General features: G+C 37.6%; 1 protein-coding gene across 1 annotated transcript in view; it reads left to right on the forward strand.

The window, feature by feature from the left end:
- Positions 1–14012: 14012 nt before the first annotated feature.
- PPFIA2 (PTPRF interacting protein alpha 2) overlaps positions 14013–24126 on the forward strand; it is a 471528-nt gene continuing 461414 nt past the window's right edge. Inside the window, exons 1-3 of the mRNA XM_081084175.1 lie at positions 14013–14203; positions 14934–15041; positions 19123–19373. Of these exons, the coding sequence (XP_080940301.1) occupies positions 19125–19373 (249 nt within the window). The 5' untranslated portion in view covers positions 14013–14203; positions 14934–15041; positions 19123–19124. The remainder of the gene's footprint in view (positions 14204–14933; positions 15042–19122; positions 19374–24126) is intronic.

The raw sequence follows: 24126 nt of genomic DNA on the forward strand, positions 1-24126 counted from the left end.
AAATTAATAGAAGCTCTGACTAATGCAGAACCTCTAGTGTAACCATGGTTTCATCATTGAACATTTCTATTGTTAGTTCCCTATTCTAGTGGAGAAAGGCAAAACAGCAGGACTTTTTGATATCAGAATAATTTGAATGTAAAATGATAGAATATAATACAAAAGGAAGATAGCTGAGCTTTTATGTGAGTATTGAATTAAATATATATGTATATCTTAATTTCACAAAGGCAATATGAATTCTTATGCCAAAGCTCTGCCGCTAATTTAAACTTCAATTTATTGTGAAGAATGAAGTGCATGATGAAACATTAAGGCAAACTGTCAATACCAATGCTGAAATGTTGTGATTACAGTTGCTACTTGAGGGCAGTGATCATTTTGCTGAATTCCTTGCCAGTAAATTTATTGTTCAAATAATATGGTCCCTAAAATGTGGTCTAAAATGGATGGCTACAATCAATAGACTTATGATTTATGCATCTGTTGTAGATATTTTCATTGTCAGGCTGCTATGTACAAAGAAAAGAAAGAGGGCATACCAGTGGGAAATATGTTGAAGATGCAAATTACAGAATATGTTTTCAATTCGCTCAGTGGCAAGGAAATTTTAAGGTACACACCAGCTTCATATGTTTTTACTTTTTTGGTAATTAGAAGAGAGTAAATGTTCTTCAGAAGGTGTAAAGTGACAAGAGACACTAGCTCCTTTGGTAAATAATATTGAACAATTTTATGTGTTAGTGAAGTTACATTATAAATTTACATTGATCAATAGGTCTGTGACATAATTTATTAAATTAATTGTTATAATGTAAAGTTTAAGTTTAAAAGCTCCCAGAGCAAAACCTTCAAAGATAATAAATTAATATTCCTTTGAACTGTTATCCAAACATTGATGGGCATAGAAGATAATTTTTGTTTGTTTGTTTTTAGAATTTTGCCCTGAGCTGCATCAAATTATGTTCAAATAAACAAAAACTCCTACTTCACTTTTTAGAATACTACATCCAAGTTTCTATTTGGGATTTGGCAGATTAAAAAACAAAAAACAAAACACTTGTAAATATTCTTTAAACTGATAAATCATAATGGTGATTAATGACCCTCTAAGATAAATTACTTCTTGAAATAGATCTTAAAATGGCAGGTTTTTTCCCCCCAATTTTCATGACTTGTGTTGAGATACTATGAACTTTCCATATTCATTTTTTATTGTCTAGTATTAGAAAACATTTTCTAACTAATCAGAGATGCAGATGACAGGAATAATTATTTTATTTAATTTTAGCTTTGATTCTAAAACACTGTATTAAACAGAAAAAAAAACAATACTTATGACCTGATTTTCTTATAAAAATGGTTTTATTAGTAGTAGTATTAATATTATTATTAAAAATTGATTTCTTTTTAGTTCACAGGATGGTGTCATATGTAATGATAGACAAGAATTGGTCTTACTATAGAAATCATATATGATTCTCAGGTTTCTTAAATGTGAATTCATTACCAATACAAAATGGAGTTAGAACATTAGAAATGTATTTTAAACCCCACTCAGCATACCTTCTACTTACCATTTGATTTGAACATATTTTAAATACTTTGGAGAAATGTAATATAATTAATTTTATTATCTTCTACAAATATATATATATTTCTTTATATTATACTAGGAGCCCGGTGCACAAAATTCGTGCACTGGGTGTGTGTGTGGGGGGGGGGCGGGGAGAGTGTCCCTCAGCCCAGCCTGTCCCCTCTCACATACTGGGAGCCCTCAGGCGTTGACCCCCATCACCCTCCGATCGCCTGATCGGCCCCTTGCCCAGGCCTGACACCTCCGCCAGAGGTGTCAGGCTTGGACAGGGGATCCCCATCTCCCCCCGATCACTGGCTCTGGCCCCCGCCCAGGCCTGAGGCCTCTGGCCCAGGAATCATGCCTGGGCAGGGGACCCCCATCTCCCTCTGATCACTTGCTCCACCCCCCGCCCAAGCCTGACACCTCTGACCCAGGCTTCAGGCCTGGGCAAGGGGACCATCATATCCCCCCAATCCCCGGCTCCGCCCCCCACCCAGGCCTGATGCCTCGGCCAGAGGAGTTGACCCTCATCACCCTCCGATCACCAATCACCGGATCGGCCCCTTGACCAGGCCTGAGGCCTCCGGCAGAGGTGTCAGGCCTGGGCAGGGGACCCCCAGCTCCCCGCGCGGTTGCAGGCTCCGCCCCTGCCCAGGCCTAACACCCCTGGCCTAGGCGTCCGGCCCAGGCAGCGGGGACCTGCAGTGGCAGCGGTGGGCCCCGCGATCGTGGGCTTCACTTTAGGCCCAGGCAAGGGACCCCTAGCTCCTGGGACTGCCAGCTTCGACCGTGTCCAGCTCCCATCGCTGGCTCCACCCCTACTTCCTGCTATCACTGGCCAGGGCGGCAAAGGCTCCTGATTCTCCGATCATGGCTGGGGGGCCGCCTTTGCCCTGCCCCCCAGCTCTTAGCTCCCCCCTGGGTTTCAGATCACTGTCAGTGGCAGGAGGCTTCTTCCTGCTTTCCCTTTCACCTCCCTGCATTGTGCCTACATATGCAAATTAGCCGCCATCTTGTTGGCAGTTAACTGCCAATCTTAGTTGGCAGTTAATTTGCATATAGCCCTGATTAGCCAATGAAAACGGTATCGCCGTACGCCAATTACCATTTTTCTCTTTTATTAGTGTAGATTACATAAATACTGGAAGATATAACTAATGAAATAGGTACTGTCAAAACATTGTAAAATGAGCATACAACTAAGAATATTTGTCATTTATGAGTACCATCTGCATGAAATATTTGATGCCCAGGCATTCCATAAACAATTATGTTTTAACAGTCTCCCTTCCTTCCTTCCTTCTTTCCTTCCTTTCTTCCTTCCTTCCTTCCTTCCTTCCTTCCTTCCTTCCTTCCTTCCTCTCCCTCCCTCCCTCCCTCCCTCCCTTCCTTCCTTCCTTCCTTCCTTCCTTCTTTCCTTCATCTATTTTTATATTTACTAGTATATGAATAAGAAATGTTATTTCTTTCATGAACTTATACATTAGGTATTTATATTTTAATCTTACAGTATATATATATATATATACAGTATATATATATAAAACATTTTTTTTGTGTATCACTCAAATATAAGCAAAAAATTTGTTTTACACTGTTTCTTTTTGCCTTTTTACATTAGCTTTTAAAGTGACTTTACTTTCAAAGATATGAATCAAAGGATAGTGGTAGCACGTAATTTAAAGGTGTCATTTAAGATTTTAATATACTTTCCTTTCACAATAATTAAATTGTGAACTGCTTGGCTAGAATGGTTCCTGATCTGAAAAACTTTTACTACAGGGATATTATTTAAGAAAAGATTTATTTCAGAAAACTGACAGCATAATGGATATCACATCATTAACCTTGAAACCAAGACTTATAATTAGCTAAAGTTTACAAAGAACAACGGTCACCATCTGAAGGTCATCCTGAATATCTTGATCTAATTTCTAAAGAACAAACCACTTCTTTAACACCTGATCACAAAATAACTATAAATTAGTCTACACTGAATCACCTTGTGTATCTGTGGAGTGCTTTTGTCACATGATAGGCAAATGACAAAGAAGGAAATATTAGATTACTTTTGCTGATATTCACATGGTGCCTGATCCAAAACGTATACGCTTACTAAGCTAGTGGTGTTTTATTAATCTTCTCCAATTGGCCAATGTGGTTAGTCCTTAAAATGTGCCATTCCTTCACCAAGTATAGGTTTTCCTAAAGTTTTAAAAATAGATAACCCTTAAGCCTTGAATAGTCTCCCCACTTGAATAAGTTAAACATCTTCAGGTCACAGAAAAGTAATTAACCAAACCATTCAAAGGACTTTTAGGTAAAGATGTCGCCTTTAATTTACATGGCATGTACATTATTCCAGTAAAAGACAAGAAAATAAATAACTACAAATATAATTTGGGATTTTTTTCAACTAATGTAGGTTTGTAATACAATATAATGTAAGCTTAAAACATAAATACCTAATGTACAAGTTCATGAAAGAAATAACATTTCTTATTCATATACTAGTAAATATAAATAATAGAGATGAAGGAAGGAAGGAAGGGAGGAAGGAAGTAAGTAAGTAAGGAAGGAAGGAAGGAAAGAAGGAAGGAAGACTGTTAAAACAGTAATTGTTTATGGAATGCCTGGGCATCAAATATTTCATGCAGATGGTACTCATAAATGACAAATATTCTTAGTTGTATGATCATTTTACAATGTTTTGACAGTACCTATTTCATTTGTTATATCTTCAAGTATTTAGCCAATTTTAAATGTGCATAATCCTTCTGTACAGCTTGAATTTATATGGAATATTATGAGTTATTTGTTAAAATTAGAGCTTCTGAGATAAGTATAAAGTAATGTCTTCTAAAATGAACCAAAGCATAAATTATACATTTAAATTCATAAAATGTAATGTTTATGGCAGTAAACATAACAGGATATAATAATACTAGAGGCCTGGTACACAAAATTTGTGCATGGGTAGGGTCCCTAGGCCTGGCCAGTGATCAGGGCTGATCAGGGCCTTCGGCTGTTGACCAGGGCCTTCCTTTGTTCTGCGTCGCCCCCTGGTGGCCAGTGCACATCAGAGCGCACGATTGGTCTCCCAGTCAAACTCCCGTGAGGACAATTTGCATATTAGGCTTTTATATTCTTAAACACTGTCTGACAGGAGTATCAAGTTTATACTTAAAGTAAAATAAAGAAATTTAACTAATATTTTTCCATATTATAAAAAACTGTTTCAGTCAAAATCCAATTTTAATATTCAGTTTTTTATAATATGCACCCAAATATTCAAATTGCTTTATAGTACTTAAAAGATTTTCCTGTAATATGCCTTCTATTTGGAAATTTTGTCTCATTTTACTATAAAAATAATATCTGGGAGGTAATTATTTTTAGAACCCCATATTTTTTTTAAGATTTTGAAACTTGTTTCTTGGTTTGGCGGAATTCATCCTGCTTCCTGAAGCCTTATGAGAACTCTGGATAAGCCTTCCCAGATGTTGCAAATCAACAAAGAATTCCTATTTAGAGATCCTCACATTTTCTGTGTCCTGTGTCTTTCCTACTATACCCTCACTTGCCAGCCTACTACCTCAATTTCTTCCCAAGGCAAAACTTAGGAAAAATTTTAAAGTAAGCTTAGAGCCACTACGGTGTTCATTAAATGTCATAAACTGATTGAATAACAGTGTGCCTTCAAAGGAAGACAGAATAAAATGTCTTCTCATAACTACTATACATGATGATATCAGAAGTTAGCCTGACAACATATTGGTGAGGTAGGAGGAATAAATAAATACAAAAATAAAACTGTATTTGATGTAGGAAAAGTTATTCGAGTGAAAGATATCTTTGCATATTTTAGTTTAATATTAAAAAGAATAATTGTTCTGTTGAGTAAGTCCAGTGTGTCAGCTATTAATTCAAGTGCATTGAAGTACATACAACTCTTTACCTTTTTAAAGTAAAAACAATACCTTAGAACAGCAAGTTTCAACCTTGTGCCATAGCAGGCACACTGGTGTGTGTGCCGCAAGAATTTTTTAGTCAGGGTGTTGACTTCTTTTCCCTTAGATTTTCAAATTAAAAACTGAGAACAGCCAACACAACAATAGCAGGCCAATGGTGAATGAGTGAAAGTTTTACTTATTTTTTCTTCAGATTGGCAAAAAAAATGTTTTTTGGGGTGCCTCAGAATGTTAGTGATGAGTTCATGTGTGCCACAAGGTAAAAAGGTTGGAAATTGCTGCCTTAGAACAGTTTAAGTGGATATTTATTGCTTGTTTTGACAGGTTGCTCCTCTCTATTTAACAATCATTTTGGTAACTGCTCAAAGAGAGTATGTCGGATTTATCCTATCAACTGTGCTGGCACAATAAATATTTGTTGGATGAATTAATAATTTACTGTTTTAAACACAGGGATATTTTCTATAGATCAAAACACATGTAATCCTAAGATGGCTGTATTATTAATGTTTTACCATGTGTTCTTATTTTTTTAAAAGAGCTCTCACATAGCCTTGTCAAAGAATAATATTATCTGAGATTAATAAACTAAATGGTATGTTGATGTCATAAATCTATATATATAAAAGCTTAAGCGATTATTATGACCAGAACGACCGGTCGACCAGTCACTATGATGCTCACTGACTACCAGGGGGCAGACACTCAATGCAGGAGCTGCCCCTTGGTGGTCAGTGTGCTCCCACAGTGGGAGTGTTACTCAGCCAGAAGCAGGGCTCGTGGCTCACGAGCGCAGCTGCAGTGCCTGGAGCCTCTCCTGCCTCCACAGCAGCACTACCCAGCAGTTGCAGTGGCAGGTGCTGCAGGGCAGGGATGAGCATTGGCCTGGCCTGGCCCCAGCTCGAGTTCCTCCCAGCCGCCTGCCGCTTTGGCACTGCTACATCCCTTGGGGGATGTTGGACTGGCGATTTTGGCTTGGCCTGCAGGGATCAGGCTGACACTGGCAGTCTTACATCCCCCAAAGGGTCTTGGATTGCGAGAGGGCGCAAGCCAGGCTGAGGGACCCTACCTGTGCACGAATTCGTGCACTGGGCCTCTAATATTAACATAAATTTTATATAATTTAGTTATATATTCTCTAGATGAAACCTCAGAATTCAAAGAATAAAGCAAGGTATCTATTAGGGACATCCCTGACTTCCATCTGCTTATATAAATTTGATCTACGGTGACCTCTAATTTTTATCTCACTGCAAATACTAGGTTTTGCCTGGTTTCTCAGGTCTGGAAATACTAAAGCTAATAATAGCTGGCATTTATTTAGCTCTGTATATAAATGATCTCTTTTAATTCTATGATGCAGATACTATTTTATCTCTATTTTATACATAATGAAATGGGAAATACAGAAAGTCTAAATAATCTGCTTAAGGTTGGCTAGCATATGATAGGATTTGAAATGGGGCAGTATGCTTAATTATACTTTCAAGAATACGTTTTACCCCCTTACTTAGGGCCAGTGTCCTCGCTTGCTCTTGCAAGGTCTCATGGGCTGGAACTCTGCTCATGTCTATATCTGAGTAAACCTCACACGCTTTCCAGCATTCCATTTGCCCCTACTCAACTGCTGGTGGCCATTTGGCACCACTTGATGATAATTTACATATCTATGAGATTATTTTAGGTTCTGTGGCTAAATGGGAATTCATTGATTCCGGAGGACATCCAGTTGGCTGACATCTGATTGGTTGGTATCAGAGACATCTGGTTGGTTGGTATAAGGGTTTTGTTGTTTGTTTATTTGTTTTATTTTGGGCTCAATCCATGGAGCTAACACTGGGAAAATATTTGGGGTTATGAAAAACCCAGTTGCCTCTTCACTTGTCAAGATAAATTGTTATACGGGACATCACCTTGGTACACTAATGATCTCCAAATATATTATCAGCAAGCTACACCAGTGGTCATGAAATAGAAAAGCTCACAGAACAAATTACTGAAATCATACATTTTATCAAATCTATTGAAAACACACGGAAGCAGAGAAAAGAGCTAGGATAAATGAACATACCTATGATAAGGTACAGTGGAGAAGGGCACCATTATCTGAATCCTGGGGTATGTAATGTTCAAATGTCCTGTTCTTCTCTCTGCCACACCAGCCTTCCACACTGATGGTATGGTTTCAAGGGCCAGAGTTGAAGTTGGAGCCAGGAGGAGTCAACAGGCAGAAGACACTCTGGGGCAACAACACATCCTTGTTCTACTAGAGAGATGCAGGAACAATTACACCTGGCCGATAGATGTAGCTCTCCAGCCAAATGAAAAGCCATGAGCTTTATTTATATTACATAGCAGAAAACATCTAGGGTTGTAATTGAAGTCACCAATGGACGGCCAAAAAGGATTTGAGAATGATCGTACTTTTCTTCTTTTTGCATATCTAGTGGTATTTGAACACCTGCAGGCTCTTGTATATTTATTCTTAGACATATATACATATTATAAATATAGAGTACCTAGGTGTCTCCTAAATATTTGGTATCTCTTATCTTTTCGTCTCTTTCTGTCTATGTTTGACACACAGGTGATCTGCTTTCTCATACTTAATTCCTATGAATTCTGCCCATCTCTAACAAACAGCTTATCAGCTACATATATATTCTTTTTAAAAAATATATATTTTATTGACTTTTTACAGAGAGGAAGGGAGAGGGATAGAGAGTTAGAAACATCGGTGAGAGAGAAACATCGATCAGCTGCCTCCTGCACACTCCCTACTGAGGATGTGCCCACAACCAAGGTACATGCCCTTGACCGGAATTGAACCTGGGACCCTTGAGTCCACAGGCTAATGCTCTATCCACTGAGCCAAACCGGTTAGGGCGCTACTTATATATTCTTATTCTTAAAAGACTTTGCCTACATTTAAAAACCTATTAATGTAATATAACTGAATTTTTAATAATAAATATGCTTTTCATAAAGGCAGGCTGCTGTGGCTGATTGTATTTGCTAAATTGGCTTCAATAATATTCTTATTATCATGTGATTTTGATGCTCTTCACACCAAGAGAAGTGTGTGTGTGTGTGTGTGTGGGGGGGGTGGGTTGTTTTTTTTCCCTTTGGAATCAAGAGAGCTCGTTACTATTATCTAATGACAGAATATGGTGGAAGTGACACTATGTGACTTTCAAAGCTGGGTCATGAAATGTGAAGCACCTTCTGCCTTGTACACTTTTGACTTCTGCTGACATGTCTGACTGCTCTTAAGCTGCTGTTTTGTGATGAAGCCCAAACTATCCCATTTAGCAATACCACATGGAGAAGTCAAAAGGAGAGAGAGAGAGAGAGAGAGAGAGAGAGAGAGAGAGAGAGAGAGAGAGAGAGAGAGAGCCCATCCCTCTGAGTCAGCCTTAGCTGCTTTAGCTGTCCCCACTTTCACTCTTTCAGCATCTAGCCACTGTTACACTGCATCCCATGAGAGCTTCCAAGCCAGAACTACCTAGGCAAGCTATGATAAAATTCCTGGCCCACTAATGCTATGATAAATAACCAAAAGATTGTTGTTTTAAACTACTAGATTTGGAAATGAATTTTTTAATATATGCCAGGACACTTGCCATTTTCCCACTTGGTCTTGACCGCCCTTCCACATCTCACTCCTCTGTACTCGTTAGATATAAATTTGAGTCCACCTCATTTAAGACTGAACATCAGACAAGAGCCACTTACTAAAGACATATATAACAATCATTTTGAAGAAAGTTTTCTACACAACATCAACTGTCTAGGAATTATTCTTAATAATTTTTTTTATTGAAGATGCTGTCTTCTATTCACAGTCTTTATAAAGCATACATTTGTATTCCTCATTGCTCTATGAATATTTAAACTGCATTCAATAAGGATTATCCATATAAATTATTTTTTAAAAATATACTCTTATTGATTTCAAAGCAGAAGGGACAGAAAGAGAGATAGAAACATCAGTGATGAGATGGAATCATTGATCAGCTGTCTCCTGCATGCCCCTTACTGGGGATCGAACCTGCAACCCAGGCAAGTGCCTTGACCTGGAATCTAACTATGACCTCCTGGTTCATGGGTCGACACTCAACCACTGAGCAATACCAGCCACGCATTATCATTTTATTTTTATTGTTTAATTTACTATCCATGACTGCTTACATGTCTTTGAATGGTGAACACTATGGGAAAGCTTATTTTTATGTTGGTGAATTTTCTTTCCCCAATGATTTCTAATCTGAAGAACAGCAATACTCACTTATCTCAACTTCATCCACTTTATTTGTGTTGGCAATTGAAACAAAGAAATATTGGATTGGTATCAGTGATGTCAATGATCAAAGTAATTAGGTAATCATTACTCATTTGGAATCAAATTCTGGAAGATTTATGTTTAATAGAAGTTAAAAAGTACCTGCCTAGCTTCTTTAGACACTTCATTTGAAAACCCAGGAATTAATTCTACTGACTTTTATTTTATTCATCTGTAAAACTGTAACTAGATTAAAACTCCCAGCATAATATCCCATAATTCTTTAATTACAAAGTGAGGTTGCCTGAATTGGAATAAAGGCAGGAATGAAAATCTTTATTATGAGGGTTTATGTTAGAATAAATCTTCTCTCTAAAAACAATTAGAGAATATAAGTAGAATGTTTTTTCCCTTTTAATATTTGATCTCAGGGATTAAAAAGAAAATATATTTTCTACAATGTTATTTTGTCCTTTAAAAAGAATAAAAAATATTCCAAAAGCCAACACTATTTAACTTAACTTATTTTAGAGCCCTTATATTGCTCCTACATTGATGTCTGATAGCATTAAAGAATGCAAAAAAATCTCTAAAACTTGTTTTCTTTTATCACACCTTGACTTCAAAAAATAACAGTTTTTGCTCTTCTTTAATACTAAGACATTCTTAGTTATGAGTTGAAATCTTGGTGACTATTCATCAAATTGCTACATTTTACAGTAATTCCATATAAATGCATAGATAAAGGTTGATTAATGCAGCCTTTCACAACAATTTATTTTGTGAGAATTAATACTTATACATTTAGTGGAGGCACAAGAGTCAGCAAGTGTGTGCTTAATATAGCTTTCATATTCTGTAGTTTGCTTCTTTAGACAAATAAAAGAGTAATGTGTAGCATAAAAAATAAAAAACAAAATGTCATTTAATTGTTTTAATAATGTTAATATAAACTATTATGAATATAGGTGAAGTATTTTCATAAATGGGTAGCAATATAGTTGAAATGAGGTGACATTAATATCAACATGTCTATTACAACTAATATTACTTGTTTTCATTTTGCGTGAAAATTATTCTTGTACTTAAAAGAAAATTACTGCCACTTACTAAATTGCTATTATTGTCATGGCCCATGCTTAATTACCCATTTTCTTTGGTGCTTGATTTAAGTAAACTTTATCTTTACAAACAAAACTATATTTGATTTAAATAAAACAAGTGTTTCTTCTTATTATTATTACTACTAGAAGCCTGGTGCACAAATTCATGCACCAGTGGGGTCCCTCAGCCTGGCCTGCAGGATTGGGCCGAAACCAGCTCTCCGACATCCCCCAAGGGGTCCTGGATTGCGAGAGGGTGCAGGCCAGGCCAAGGAACCCCACTGGTGCACGATCAGGGCCGGGGAGGGATGTGGGAGGTTGGCCAGCTCGAGAGGGACTGCAGGGGGTGGGGGAGTTTCAGGATGTGTTCAGCCCATCTCGCTCAGTTCCGATTGGCCAGACCCCAGCAGCAAGCTAACCTACCGGTTGGAGCGTCTGCCCCCTGGTGGTCATTGCACATCATAGAGAGCGGTTGAGTGGCCTTAGTTTATCATTAGCATATTAAGCTTTGATTGGTTGAATGGACGACCGGACACTTAGCATATTAGGTTTTTATTATATAGGATCATTTTTACTACTAACAGAACATGCAATATGTAGAATATCTAAAGAGATGGAAAGAATAGCCATCATAGTGAAAATGAGAGTGGTTGTACTTAAAGAGTATATAGACAAGAATACTCGTATTTGAAATAAAATACAGTAGAAGAATTAGTGAGTATGGCTGACAATACTGTATACCTCTATGGAATAACTCATTTCATTGACGTTAGGTACTTAGACTAATGAAAGAAGTAGCAAATAGTTGACTATTTAAGAGGTAAGCTATTTCATCTTAAACATTGATTCTTACCTATCAAAAACTAGTAGGAGTAGATGATAAAGTCAATATAATAATTGGTTTTATATTTCTATGAGAGATTTTTGTCCTGAGTGAAAATATTTATCAGTTGGTTTTCTTGTTCTGTAGAATAAATACTTAGTGTACAGAACAAGAAATATTTTTTGTTCAGGTTAATTTCTTCAGTGGTTCTGAAAGTCGGATTTCTGACCTATCACTATTATTAGCATTACTTTGGAATTTATTAGGAATGCAAAATCTCTGGCCACACCACAGACCTACTGAGTATGAAATTGTGGGGCCTGGCCTGGAAATATGTATTGTAACAAGACCTTTGGACATTCTCTTGCATGCTAAGTTAGAGGGTCACTAAACTTGAATAACTGGTGCAGGGAGTGACTTTTTTCATGTGAATTGTTTTACCTGATATTTTCTGCAAAATTGCTTCTTAGTAATGCCTTTCAGTTTGATAGAAAATGTTATTTACACTCTTGGCCATAATGTTGGGACTGATAACATTAGATTGTATAGTTTCTAAGCTGAGAGTATCCATAAAGACTATATCTTCTTAATTAAATATCTTTTACTTCACAACTATTCTCTGCCTTCCATTATCAAATTCTTCTTTAATGTGATACCAACTATGGAGTAGACTTTCAACTCTGTTATATCAACTGAATGTACAGGGTTTATACTTAGAATTAAAACTTTTATTTGATATGCGAATGGGAGTCAGGCAAATCAAAACTTTTGCTGGAAATGACCCTGTATTTGAAAAATGTTTACTACCAAAGAAATTAGAGGCAAGGTTTAAGAAGGAAGGAATTCTCGGACAAAGAGACGTACTAACTGTCCTTTAAAATATGAAGGTCTACCATGTATAAGGACATTTTATGTCTTCTGGGGAATTTTAGAGAGTGAGAGTTATCTGATATCTGATTAATATGATAAAGCTATCATCTAATCAGATGTATTTGAAAATGGACTGGACTGCCTTGTGTGCTAATGGGTTTCTTATGGTTAAGAGTATTTAAGTCACAGCAAAGGATGACATGATAGGATGGTTTGGAACTTTTCTGCTCACAGTGTGGTCCCATCTGGGAGTTGTTAGAAATGCAGAAACTCAGGGTCCACCCCAAATCCTAGTGAATCATAATCTGAAATTTAATAAGATCCATGAATGGTCTACATGTACATTAAATTTGGGAAAGTGTTCCAGTTGACATATAATAAATCTTCATATTATTCTATGTTTAATTCTCACAGAATTATTTTGTGATTCAGAATTTGAATAATAATCTAGAAGAGGCTGGGAAGGGTGTACTTGACTTCACAGGTCATGGTGGAGTCACTAAATGAATGAAATGCTACCCTCAAAATGAAAGATCTGTATCTTGAATATTGTGCTTAAGGGAGCTGGTATTTGAATATTATTTCATTAGTTAGCTTGTGACTCTTGGCTTTAAACAAAAGTAAAACATACCTTTTAGAAGGTATGTCCTGAAGGTACTTGCACGAACCCCAAAATTATTCCTAATGTTTAAAACCCCTTTCCCAGTTCCCTTCTGCACACCCTCTTTCTTTCCACGGAAACTGGGATATGTACATTTCCCACACTGAAACGTTTTCTCTTTGGCTGAGAGTAGGTACTGGTTTTGTCTTCTGCTCCCTCCCCGCCCCTGCTGAGATGGGTTTGTATGAATGGAGAAGGAAAGGAGAATGGGTAAAAGGACATGTAGGTACAGAGAAACCAGAACTCTATGGAGACCAGACTTCGCCCAAATCTGAAATTTACTAGGGCAGGGAGTACTTAACACACAATCCTCATCGCCAAAGCAATGAATGGAGAGGAACCGGAGAGCTAATGAGAAGTGACAGATGCCGCCACACCCTGGATTGACTCAAGTCTTTACAACCGTGACTGTCATGCCTCGTCCTGGGAGAAGGAAGCCGCTTAAAGAAATGAGCACGGGAGACAGGAGAGCCAGAAGGTGCCCCAGCCCATTCCCCTCCCCAGCAGCGCGGGCAGACACTCGGCTTCCAGCGAGGACCATTGTGTGGGGGGAGGCTCGGTGAGGAAGAGCCTGCCCCCGCCCCACACCTGCCCATCCCTAGCTCCCGCCTTCGCCGGGGGCACGGGGACCCGCGCGAGCCCCGCAGCCTGGCAGCGGCTTCGGGGCAGTCGTGTGTATCCGCGAGCGCGTGTGCGTGGGGAGGGGAGAGCGAAGACGTGATTACTTCAGAATTTATTTAAGGGCCGGTGGAAACCACTGCAGCAGCTTCCAGGGGAAGCCCTTGTTCCAGAGGAAGACGAGGTGGCTGCTGCCAGGGAGGAGGAGGGGGAGAGACGGAGGAGGAGCAGCGGCAGCAGCCACAGCGAGAGGCAAGTGGGGAGAGACGCTGTAGCATCCACGGCGGCTCCGGCAGGTTGGTCCTCCCGGCCCCCGGATGCCGGCAAGGAGGCTTGCAAAGAGGCTGGGAGGAGAAACGGGGTGTGTGTGGGGTTGACTGCTTGCCTTTCCGGAGAAGGACTGCCTTTTTTTTTTTTTTTTTTTTTTTTTTTTTAGTGAAACAAGACACCGTAGCGCGGAAATAGGCTGGGGGCCAGGAGGGGACCTGTCCTGCCTCTCGCATCCCTGGGGACTCGCTCCCCTGTAGCGTTCCTACCTGGGGCGTCAGCGGTCAACTCCGGAGGGGGATGTGGTGGAGAACTTCCCTGCCAGTTACTCAGCATCCTCCCCCCCCCACGCCCCCCGAAGCTCACGTTGGGGGAGATACCCTGCGGGTGGCTTGGGCCTGGACGGGGAGCAGTGCCACTAGATTAAGTTTCTACAGGTCCAACCCAGCCCCCAGTTCCCGGCTCCCCGCGCCGGGTGTCCGGCTGCACGCGTGGAACTGGGGCGGCTCTGGCAAAGGGGCCGCTGCTGCTTTAAGAGCCGCCTCCCCCTCTCCTCCCTTTGACAATGGTCTGAACCGAGCTCTGCTTCCCAAAGCAAAATTTGTAATATGCCATTTTTCCGATGGACGCTTCTCCTTCGGGCTGCTGACGGAGCCGCGGGAAGATGCGGGGCCGCTGCCTCGCCACGCAGCCGGGGCAGGTTCCGGAGGGCGCGGGGGCGCGCGCGGGTCTGAGCCGCCTTTCTCCTCCCATTGCCAGGGGAATGGTCCCGGAGCGCCGGGCGTGAGCCTCCCCCCTGGTCCAGCCGGAGACTGCGGTTGTCATTGATCCATTGAAGAAGCAGGACCCGAAAACTACTGGCATTAGGTACAATAACTGCCTTTGAGTTACATGGCTCCCCTACCGCTTTATTTATTTATTTTTTTTAACTCCCTCCCCACCCCGGCCCCACCCCGCCCCCAGGGAAGATGAGATGCAAATTCCTCCTTGCCAATTACTGCTCTGTACCTTTTCGCTCTCCAGCAGACTCCCATCCCTCCTCCTCTCTCCCTACTGCCTCCCTGCTTGGTTCCCTCCTGTTGGGCAGAATGAAGAATGTTAAGTGTGGAAACGATGAAGTCAACTTCTTCAGGGGGTGGGGGTGTGGCCGAGAGATAACTGTCCAGCTCTGTGAGATGATCTGGCTCTTTGGCCAGCTGTAGAGGCACTGGGGTAAAGAAAGTGCAAAATGCTTCCCTTAGAGGTGATGGTATTATTTCCTGAGGACAGGAGATTTCAAAGGGTTAAATAGGAGGAGGAATATTCATGTAACGTAATCAGACAATAGCTAGGATTTCTCTCAAGGAATTACTTTTGTGTGTGTGTGTGTTAACTGAGATGGAGCTGGGTTAGCTCTTAAAACTCAATCTTTGCAAAAGAAACTGACTACCAAAGATAATTTCATCTTTGCCTCTACTAAGGTTTAAATCCTAGGGATCTGCCTGAATAAAGTGATTCACTGACAGGAAAAAACAAACACACACCTTTTGTAGTACTATTATATCTGTATAGGTATTGCTTAAATGGTAAACATTGCTAAGAAACACATTGGATCTTGAATCTTTTGGGTACTGACTCCAGTGGGCATTCAAACTTTTATTTTGAAATCTGGAAGATTTAGGAGACAGTCAAGGTTATGTGCTAAGAATAAGGGAGTTGGTTTTCCTTGTATAAAATTATTCAAGCTAAACTTATGCACTGGGATAATTAAACAAACCAACTTATTATTATTGTTTTTTTCTTTTTAAAATAAAATAATCTCTACTAGGTCTTGAGACCTTCAGTAATTTAATGAACAAGGCATAAACATCTAGGAGAGGATAACATAATTCATGTATCCAATTGACTTTGAAGAGGAGGAGATAAAAAGGCAAATATCAAAGCAAAGTGTTAATAATCCCTTCCTGGTTTTTCAGGAATTATGCTATGCAAGGCAGTTGTGATTTTGAAAATTATCAGAAAAGTTAGAAGTGGTATATGAAAATGAAATGTACTAGAGGTTGAATGATCATAGACTTCTGTACTGCCAAGTTGCTTCAGATGTCATCTATTCTATGAGAGGGTGTTTAACTCTTACACTGAATATCTATTTTTAATTGCTTTTAATACCTAAAATGTGCATTTAAGAAATAGGTTATATTATATTTTAAAGATTATACAAATATTTTGTCACTTATGTTAGAATCTGAGTTCTATTGCAAGAAGCTAAAGTAGTTCATGAAAGTGCCTTATTTTTTATAGAAACATAACCACCCCCTCTCCTCTCCCCCCCCCCTCCCCCCCAGTTTTGTTGAGAAGAGTTCAGATGTACTTATTTGGGTTGACTGCTGGTTAAGAAAAGCAGCATGTATTTATCTTATTTCCTAAGTAAATTTTGCATAGTTTGATTTTTTAAATTGAATGTGGAGAGTTCAGAGTACCCAATGAAATTAAATCTTTAGGCATAGAAATATAATGAACAAAAAACCAAAATATTCTTTCTGAAAAGATGAATGTTGGTCACTTTATAATAAAGAAATACTTGAATTTATAAAAGCCTTTATTATCTTACTGTGTAATCTCAGTTAGGTATACTATCAGAGCCTTAGAACACCTTTTTAAAAGCACAGATTATTAACCCTACTTTACAGAAGTTTTGACAGGTGAAGTGACTTTCCCTGGTTCACATGCTACAGAAGTGAAATTGAATCCAGTTCTCTTGAGTGAAGATTTAATAGACTTTCCAAAGTCCCCAAGGTGCTTCTTCTCATCATAGCATCTTTGGACTTAATCAAAGACCAGCTTTTATAGCTATCTAAGAGCCTGGTGACAAGCCTTTGTTAGAATTAGGGTAGTATATTCAGGAGAAAATTATAACGAAGTTAATCAATGAAGTTATATTTTTCCTTGGAATTTAAAGTTGTTATAAGTAATTCTGAGTGAAGATGGGCTAGTGGCTTTCTTTCAAGAAAGCTATAATTTAAAATACAGATTTAATAATGTTTAAGTAATCCTAAAATTTAAACCTTGCAAGTGTTTTGACACAAATTGTCACAATGCTACCATTTTCTCTTCCAGTATTTTGTTGTAACCATACATGACAAACAAACAAATAAACAAACAAACAAAAAACACAAAAAAAACTCTACATTGGCTCCTGGTAATGATTTCCCAGAATGACACAGCTGTGTGTATGTCATGCATGGCAAGTAAACTAATCGTTTTAAATATTCAAATGTTTTGGAACACATTTTTGTTTTTGCAATTTCCTTTCAATCAATGTAAAGAAAATTTGTAAATTTAGGAGTCTCTTTTTATTCCATCTTTGTGATAGTGTTTGAATAAAATGCAAAATTAAAAAATACAAATAATATTTTATTTTCATCATTATTTAACAATAGTAACAATGTGTGTGTGTGTGTGTGCCTGTGTGCACACATGTGTGCATGAATACATCCTGTGTATCTAACCTGTTATTTATTTTAGGGTGAATAGAAATTAACAAGTCAAATTCTTACCTACAGGTAGCACAGTGTTTTGAACGATAAGCAATAATTCCAAGCATTATCTTGAATTATTCTAAAAATCACCCTCCTTAAATTTTTTACATAGGGTAGCAGTGGCAAAAGTACTTTTATCTTTCTGAAAGTTTCTCCTAGTTTTCAGTGAGCCCTGACCAAATCATTTACAGATAATTGAATTTCTCTCCTCAATAACTCAATTTATAGAAAGAATTACATAAAAAATAATTAACTATTGAGCTGTTAAGTCTTGACATTTTATTTGAAAATATCATCATAAACATTTTCCCCAAGGACAGGAATATGTAGGCAGAAAAATGAATTGACCTTGCATTATAAAACCAAAGAATGCTTCAGGATCAACAGCCAAACCAGCCTTGCTCCACATCAGCCTTCTACAAAACCAAGCCCTCTAATTAATAGCTCCTGGCCTCAGGACAACAGCTAAAGCTGAGATGTGTTTGATTCTTTTAAAAATATAAGACAGAGCATAACTGATTATTAAAATGCCACACAATAGATCAATGTTGCATCCTAATGTCTGTGTTGTCTATTTTAAAATAAATCAATATATTTTTTTAAATATCCTGTGCAGTTAATTTATTTCATGACTGGTAGCCTCTGATTAGCAGCTGAGATGTGAAGTTACTGCATTGGCTAATGTAATTCATGGTATCTGTTTTGTGGAGTATTTGAAAGTGTTAGTTTGTATTGGTTGGATGAAAACTAGACAATGCAGCTCACAGGAAACAAAGGAATCTTCAGTGCAATTAGTAGTATATTAACCTAAACAAATGTATGTGCCTCAGTCTATTTCATAAAGCTTATATTTAATTCAGTCACTTTACCGTGTAGTCTACTGCAGGAATTTAGGGAGAGAGCATGTGAAGATAATAAAATGGGAGTTTTGAAGTAAAAAAGCTTTAAATTGGTATGAAAAAAAGTTGATAAAATAAAAAAGTAAAAACTGTTAATGGTATAAACAGAATACTCTCTTATTTGTAAATTTTCCTGAATAAAAGAGTGAACATTAATTCATTGAATTACTCAAGTCATTTAAAAATAATTTACTGCCCACCCATTAAGGGGCAGACCCTGCTTGTGGTTAACAATATAACAAATAAAGATAACATGAAGGTATTAGCAATAAGGGATTTGTAAATTTATAGGGGAAGAAAGGTGACCAATTAATAAATGTAGCAACATGTTACTATAAATTGAATTAGGTGGAATAAATCATGAAAAAATAATCACTTTTCCTTGAGATAAAAATATTTAGTTTGCTTGGAATAAGGGAAAAAGAGACAATTAAGCTAAGGAGCTGCAAAGCATTTGCTGGGTTGAGGCCTGGGCAGCATTTTTGGAAAACATTTCTTTACTAAACTCCCCTCCCCTTTACTTTCTTTAAGCAATGATGTGTGAAGTGATGCCCACGATTAATGAGGACACCCCAATGAGCCAAAGGGGGTCCCAAAGCAGTGGCTCGGACTCAGACTCCCATTTTGAGCAGCTGATGGTGAATATGCTTGATGAAAGGGACCGTCTTCTAGACACCCTACGGGAGACCCAAGAAAGTCTTTCACTTGCCCAGCAAAGACTGCAGGATGTCATCTACGACAGAGATTCGCTCCAGAGACAGCTCAACTCAGCCCTGCCACAGGTATGCTTCCTGGTAGCATTTGTCCTTCCAACTGCAATTGAAAATATGATAAGACTTAAGTAAGCTTTGTTTTATTTCCATTCTTATAATTACATTTCCCTGTATAATATATGGTCTGCATGTTTTGGTGAGAAACAAATTAAGAATCGATACTAATTCACATAACACCTTGCCTCAAAGAAAATTGTGGTATGTTGGTGATGGGAAGTTTGAAGCATGAGTTTCTATCTGGTCTTTTCTTTTTATTTTATTTTAATTTAATCTGTATGTTTTGGTGGGGGTGGAAAAAAAATCACCTGTTGATCACCAGAATATGGGAACAGTTGATTTCTCTTCCTTGCTTTTTAAACACAATCATGACATTTGGAAGTATGTGCTTTCCATTTTCAGTTGTGTGTTCTATCTTTGGAAGTGATAACAGTTTGGAAAACTACTGTCTAATTATTTTTATTTAGACAGCGTTAGGAATATTTCTTTAAAAATGCCTAACACCTGCTTAAAAATTCTGGGAGTTATTGATGTATTGCCTTCTCCACTCAAAAACATTTCAACCAGTTTCTTTTAGTAAACTATTTTGGAAATTAGAAAAAGAGCAAAAGTTCAGCACCATTCTCACAAACTTAAAATTGTTAGATGAGTTATTTTTTTTTAGAATATTTTTGTGAAGAATATCATTTTATAAAAAAATGATATAAAATTTTAAGGCTTTCCAGATTATTTATATAGAAAGTTAGTAATGAAAGTTAATTTTCTTATTTAAGAGTAGCATACTTGTGTTTATTTGCGGTATGGAAAAAAAGCTAAGAAAATGAACAAGATTTTTAATAATAACTTCCAATATATACTCTATTTTTTTGTAAAATATACAAAAACCCTAACCGGTCTGGCTCAGTGGATAGAGCATCAGCCTGCAGACTCAAGGGTCCCAGGTTCGAATCCGGTCAAGGGCATGCACCTTGGTTGCGGGCACATCCCCAGTGGGGAGTGTGCAGGAGGCAGCTGATTGATGTTTTTCTCTCATCGATGTTTCTAGAGATCCCTCTCCCTTCCTCTCTGTAAAAAATCAATAAAGTATATTTAAAAAAAAATATATATATACAAAAAATTGGTCCTCTTCTTTACATACAATATAGCAAATGTTGAAGAGTTTACTTCTATCTGTGAAATTATATCTTGTAAATATTATGCTTTCATAAATATTAAAATGTATATAATGAAAGTTGATGAAATTCTAAATCCAGCTGTATTATTAACTTACACTGTGGTGTTGAGGTACTGATGACTATCAGAATGGAAAGGACCACCTAGAAACTTTTTTCACACCCCCATTAGGTAATCCCGTAACTCTATATGGATAACTCGTGTCCTAGTTCTTTTCATTTTCAGCCAGCTTGTCTTGTTTTGAGATATAATAATATTTCCAGTAACTCTCACCTCTAGCTACACTGGTGTGTCTAATTACACAGAATGAGTTGATTCATTTCAAAAATTTCATCAATAATTTTATTCTTAAAGCTAGACACTTCAGGCTTTGCAATTGTTCTTCATAAGGTAATTTCTAGAGTGATCACATCATGTTTACTCCTCACTAGGATTATTTGAGTTGGTCAATGCTGCTATTAAAGGGTGGTCCCTGAACCAAACATAGTATTCATTATCTTCTGTGACAAGCATAGAATGGGACAATCATTTCTCTTTCGAGGTAGAGTGTTTCATTATCAGAAGCATAGGACTGTATTATATTTGAGAGCAGCTTCAACATACTTTCAGTATGTCCTGGGACAGTAGTCAACTTATAACTGAGTTGCAAAAATGTTACCTGTGTTCCCATTTTCCCTACTCTTCTCGGAAGTTAACCCTTTGGTCCTAAGTGTAAGAATATGCATGTATCCCTCCTACACTTATCTTTTCCTATTTTATTCAAGCCTGATGATGTTGATTTGGATCCTAACCCTACCAAAGTGATTCTAAGAATAATTTGGGTTTTTGAAAATTTTTTCTCTATCTTTATAAAAATGAGTGATTATTTCATAAGGATGATGAAGATAGAAAGTACTAGAACAAGGTATTTTTTGGGGAAAAGAAAAAAAGCTGGAAATGTTTTCAGCATAATGATATTGTATAGATAAATCTATTCTTAAAGGTATAAGAATGAAAAATTTTAATTCTAGAAATTCACTTGTGTTGAATATCTGGTTTATAACATGACCTAAAATTTCAAGTTTTGAATTTTAGTTAATCTCTTATCCAAACACTTTGGGGCCAGGTGTTTTAGAATTCAGAATTTTCCTTAGTGTTTTGTATATATGTAATAAATATTATGAAATACTTCTGCAGATGGATTCTGGATAGAACCCCATAAATACACATTTACATATCTGAAGATAATTCTATGAATATTTCTATTGTATGGAAAAAAAACTATAAATGTTTCATGTTAGTACAGGCCTGGTTTTACCACCAATCAAGGTTGCAACACACAACAAAATATCAGTTTATAGAGTGTATAGGTTTGGGAATTATATACTAGGCATTATAAACCTGTTCATTTAGATGCACATGATTTCAATCTGTTCTACAAATACTTTGACACACTTCTTCAATATTGTTTTGTAGTTTACAATTATAAATATCAAATACTCCTAGTAATCCACAGGTTCTTAAGTGATCGTCCTGTCATTTTAGTAACATACTCTGTACCTTAAGGGCTATAGTTTTCTGTAAGTAATAGAAGAGTATTCTTCTTTAATTGTTATCTTTGAATCTTTTTCAATATTTTGTAAGCAATGCACTTGCACTGTTTGGTGGCACTGCACTTGACATTTATCTTGATGGAGAAAATGATTATCGTAAATGTGAGTTTTAAGGCAGAAATGAAGTATGTAAAATTGAAAATTACTATAAATACATCACATGAAAATTATTTTAGCAAATATGGGAGAGAATTCAAAGCAGAGTCAAACTTTATGACACATCATCATAAAAATTGCCTATCTAATACTTTTAGATATTGACGACTTGGTGTTTTGCTTTAGTTACTTTCTCTCTTATCATTCTTTTATGAACAATGCATCAGTGATTAGTTCTTCACTATATGAGTGGGTATAAATGTGTTTAAATAGGACTCACAGTTTTAAATTATTCCACATCTCCAGGCCTGATGTATCTTAACTACTCACTCAATTTTTTACCTCACACAGATCCATGTACATGTTCCACAGAACCTCAGATTCTATGTGCCTCAAACTCAGTCATCATCTGTCTCCCACTCCTCAACCTAATCTGCTTGAATTCCTCACCCAGACACCTGAGAATCCTCAGAGATGAAGTCTTCTTTCTCATCTCTGAATTTAGACCTCTTTGGGACATTCTGTTTTTAATCTCTTAAGTAATTCTCAAATCGCTCTGTATTTTCTGGTTTTCTGCAGCTGACTCACTTCTCACCTTAGCCTAGCCTTTATATCTTGCCAGAAGCCTTCTCTGAATGCCCAGGTATATTTCTTCTGTGTTCCTTATCCTTATCATTTAGCATATTATCACTAAGATATCTGATTAGGTGGCTAGATTGTAGGCTCCTTGAGAACAGGCACACATGTCAATCATCTACAACCCTCTCAGCCAGCAGAGTAACAGAAGTAAGGACTTTCAAGGTAAAACTAGAACTAAATGTACATGGTTTAATATAAAGAGAGCAATAGATTTGAAATGGGAAGATTTGGTTTGTATTGTGACTCTACCATACATCATAAATTTGAGTCAGGGCTTCAGATTTCCATACTACAAAAAGTGGTTAATGCAAATACCTCAAATGATAGTTTATGATGATTAAAGAAAAGAATGTAAGTAATAATGTAAGTAAAAATTAATTAATTTGTAAAGCATTATATAAAAAATGGTTGCATTTGTTTTATCCAGAATGCCTAAAGATAAACTAATTTCTACATATGTATGTCAATGAGCATTAGAACAACTTACTAGGAATATTGATAAAATAAACAGTCTAACATTTTTGAAATCAGAATAAATATTTGTTAATTACTAATATGCTTATTAAGAATATTTAAAGAAAAATTAAAGACAGTGAGATTTTTTAAAAAATATATTTTATTGATTTTTTTACAGAGAGGCAGGGAGAGGGATAGAGAGTTAGAAACATCGATGAGAGAGTAACATCTATCAGCTGCTTCCTGCACACTCCCTTCTAGGCATGTGCCCACACCCAAGGTGCATGCCCTTGACCGGAATCAAACCTGGGACCCTTCAGTCCGCAGGCCGATGCTCTATGCACTGAGCCAAACCAGTTAGGGTGACAGTGAGATTTCTATTGCAAAAAATCTACACTAATAAAAGAGAAAGATGCAAATTGACCATAACTTCACAATGCCCACCAGCCAATCAGGAGTGAGTATGCAAATTAACCCAACAAAGAAGGCAGGTTAATTTGCATACACAGTCACCGAGCGGCCAGAGGCAGGTTGGGACACCATGGTAACAATGCAGGCGTTCCGCCCCGCTCCAGTTGCTCCGGGCATCTGGGCAGTGGGAAGGCGGAAAGGTGGCTCTAGGCTGGAATGAAGACGGTGCCAGCAGCCAGGGGAAGGAAGGTCCATTCTTGCATTAATCTTTGTGCATCGGGCCTCTAGCCATATAGAAAAGTTTAAAATTCATTTTTATCATTTTATTTAGCATTTATTGAGGGCCTTCTGTATATTATTAAATGGTTACATGTATTTGTAAAGGTATTAGAAAAAAA

The sequence above is a fragment of the Myotis nattereri genome (genome assembly GCF_964212035.1).
Source record: "Myotis nattereri genome assembly, chromosome: 2".
Taxonomy (NCBI): Eukaryota; Metazoa; Chordata; class Mammalia; order Chiroptera; family Vespertilionidae; genus Myotis; species Myotis nattereri.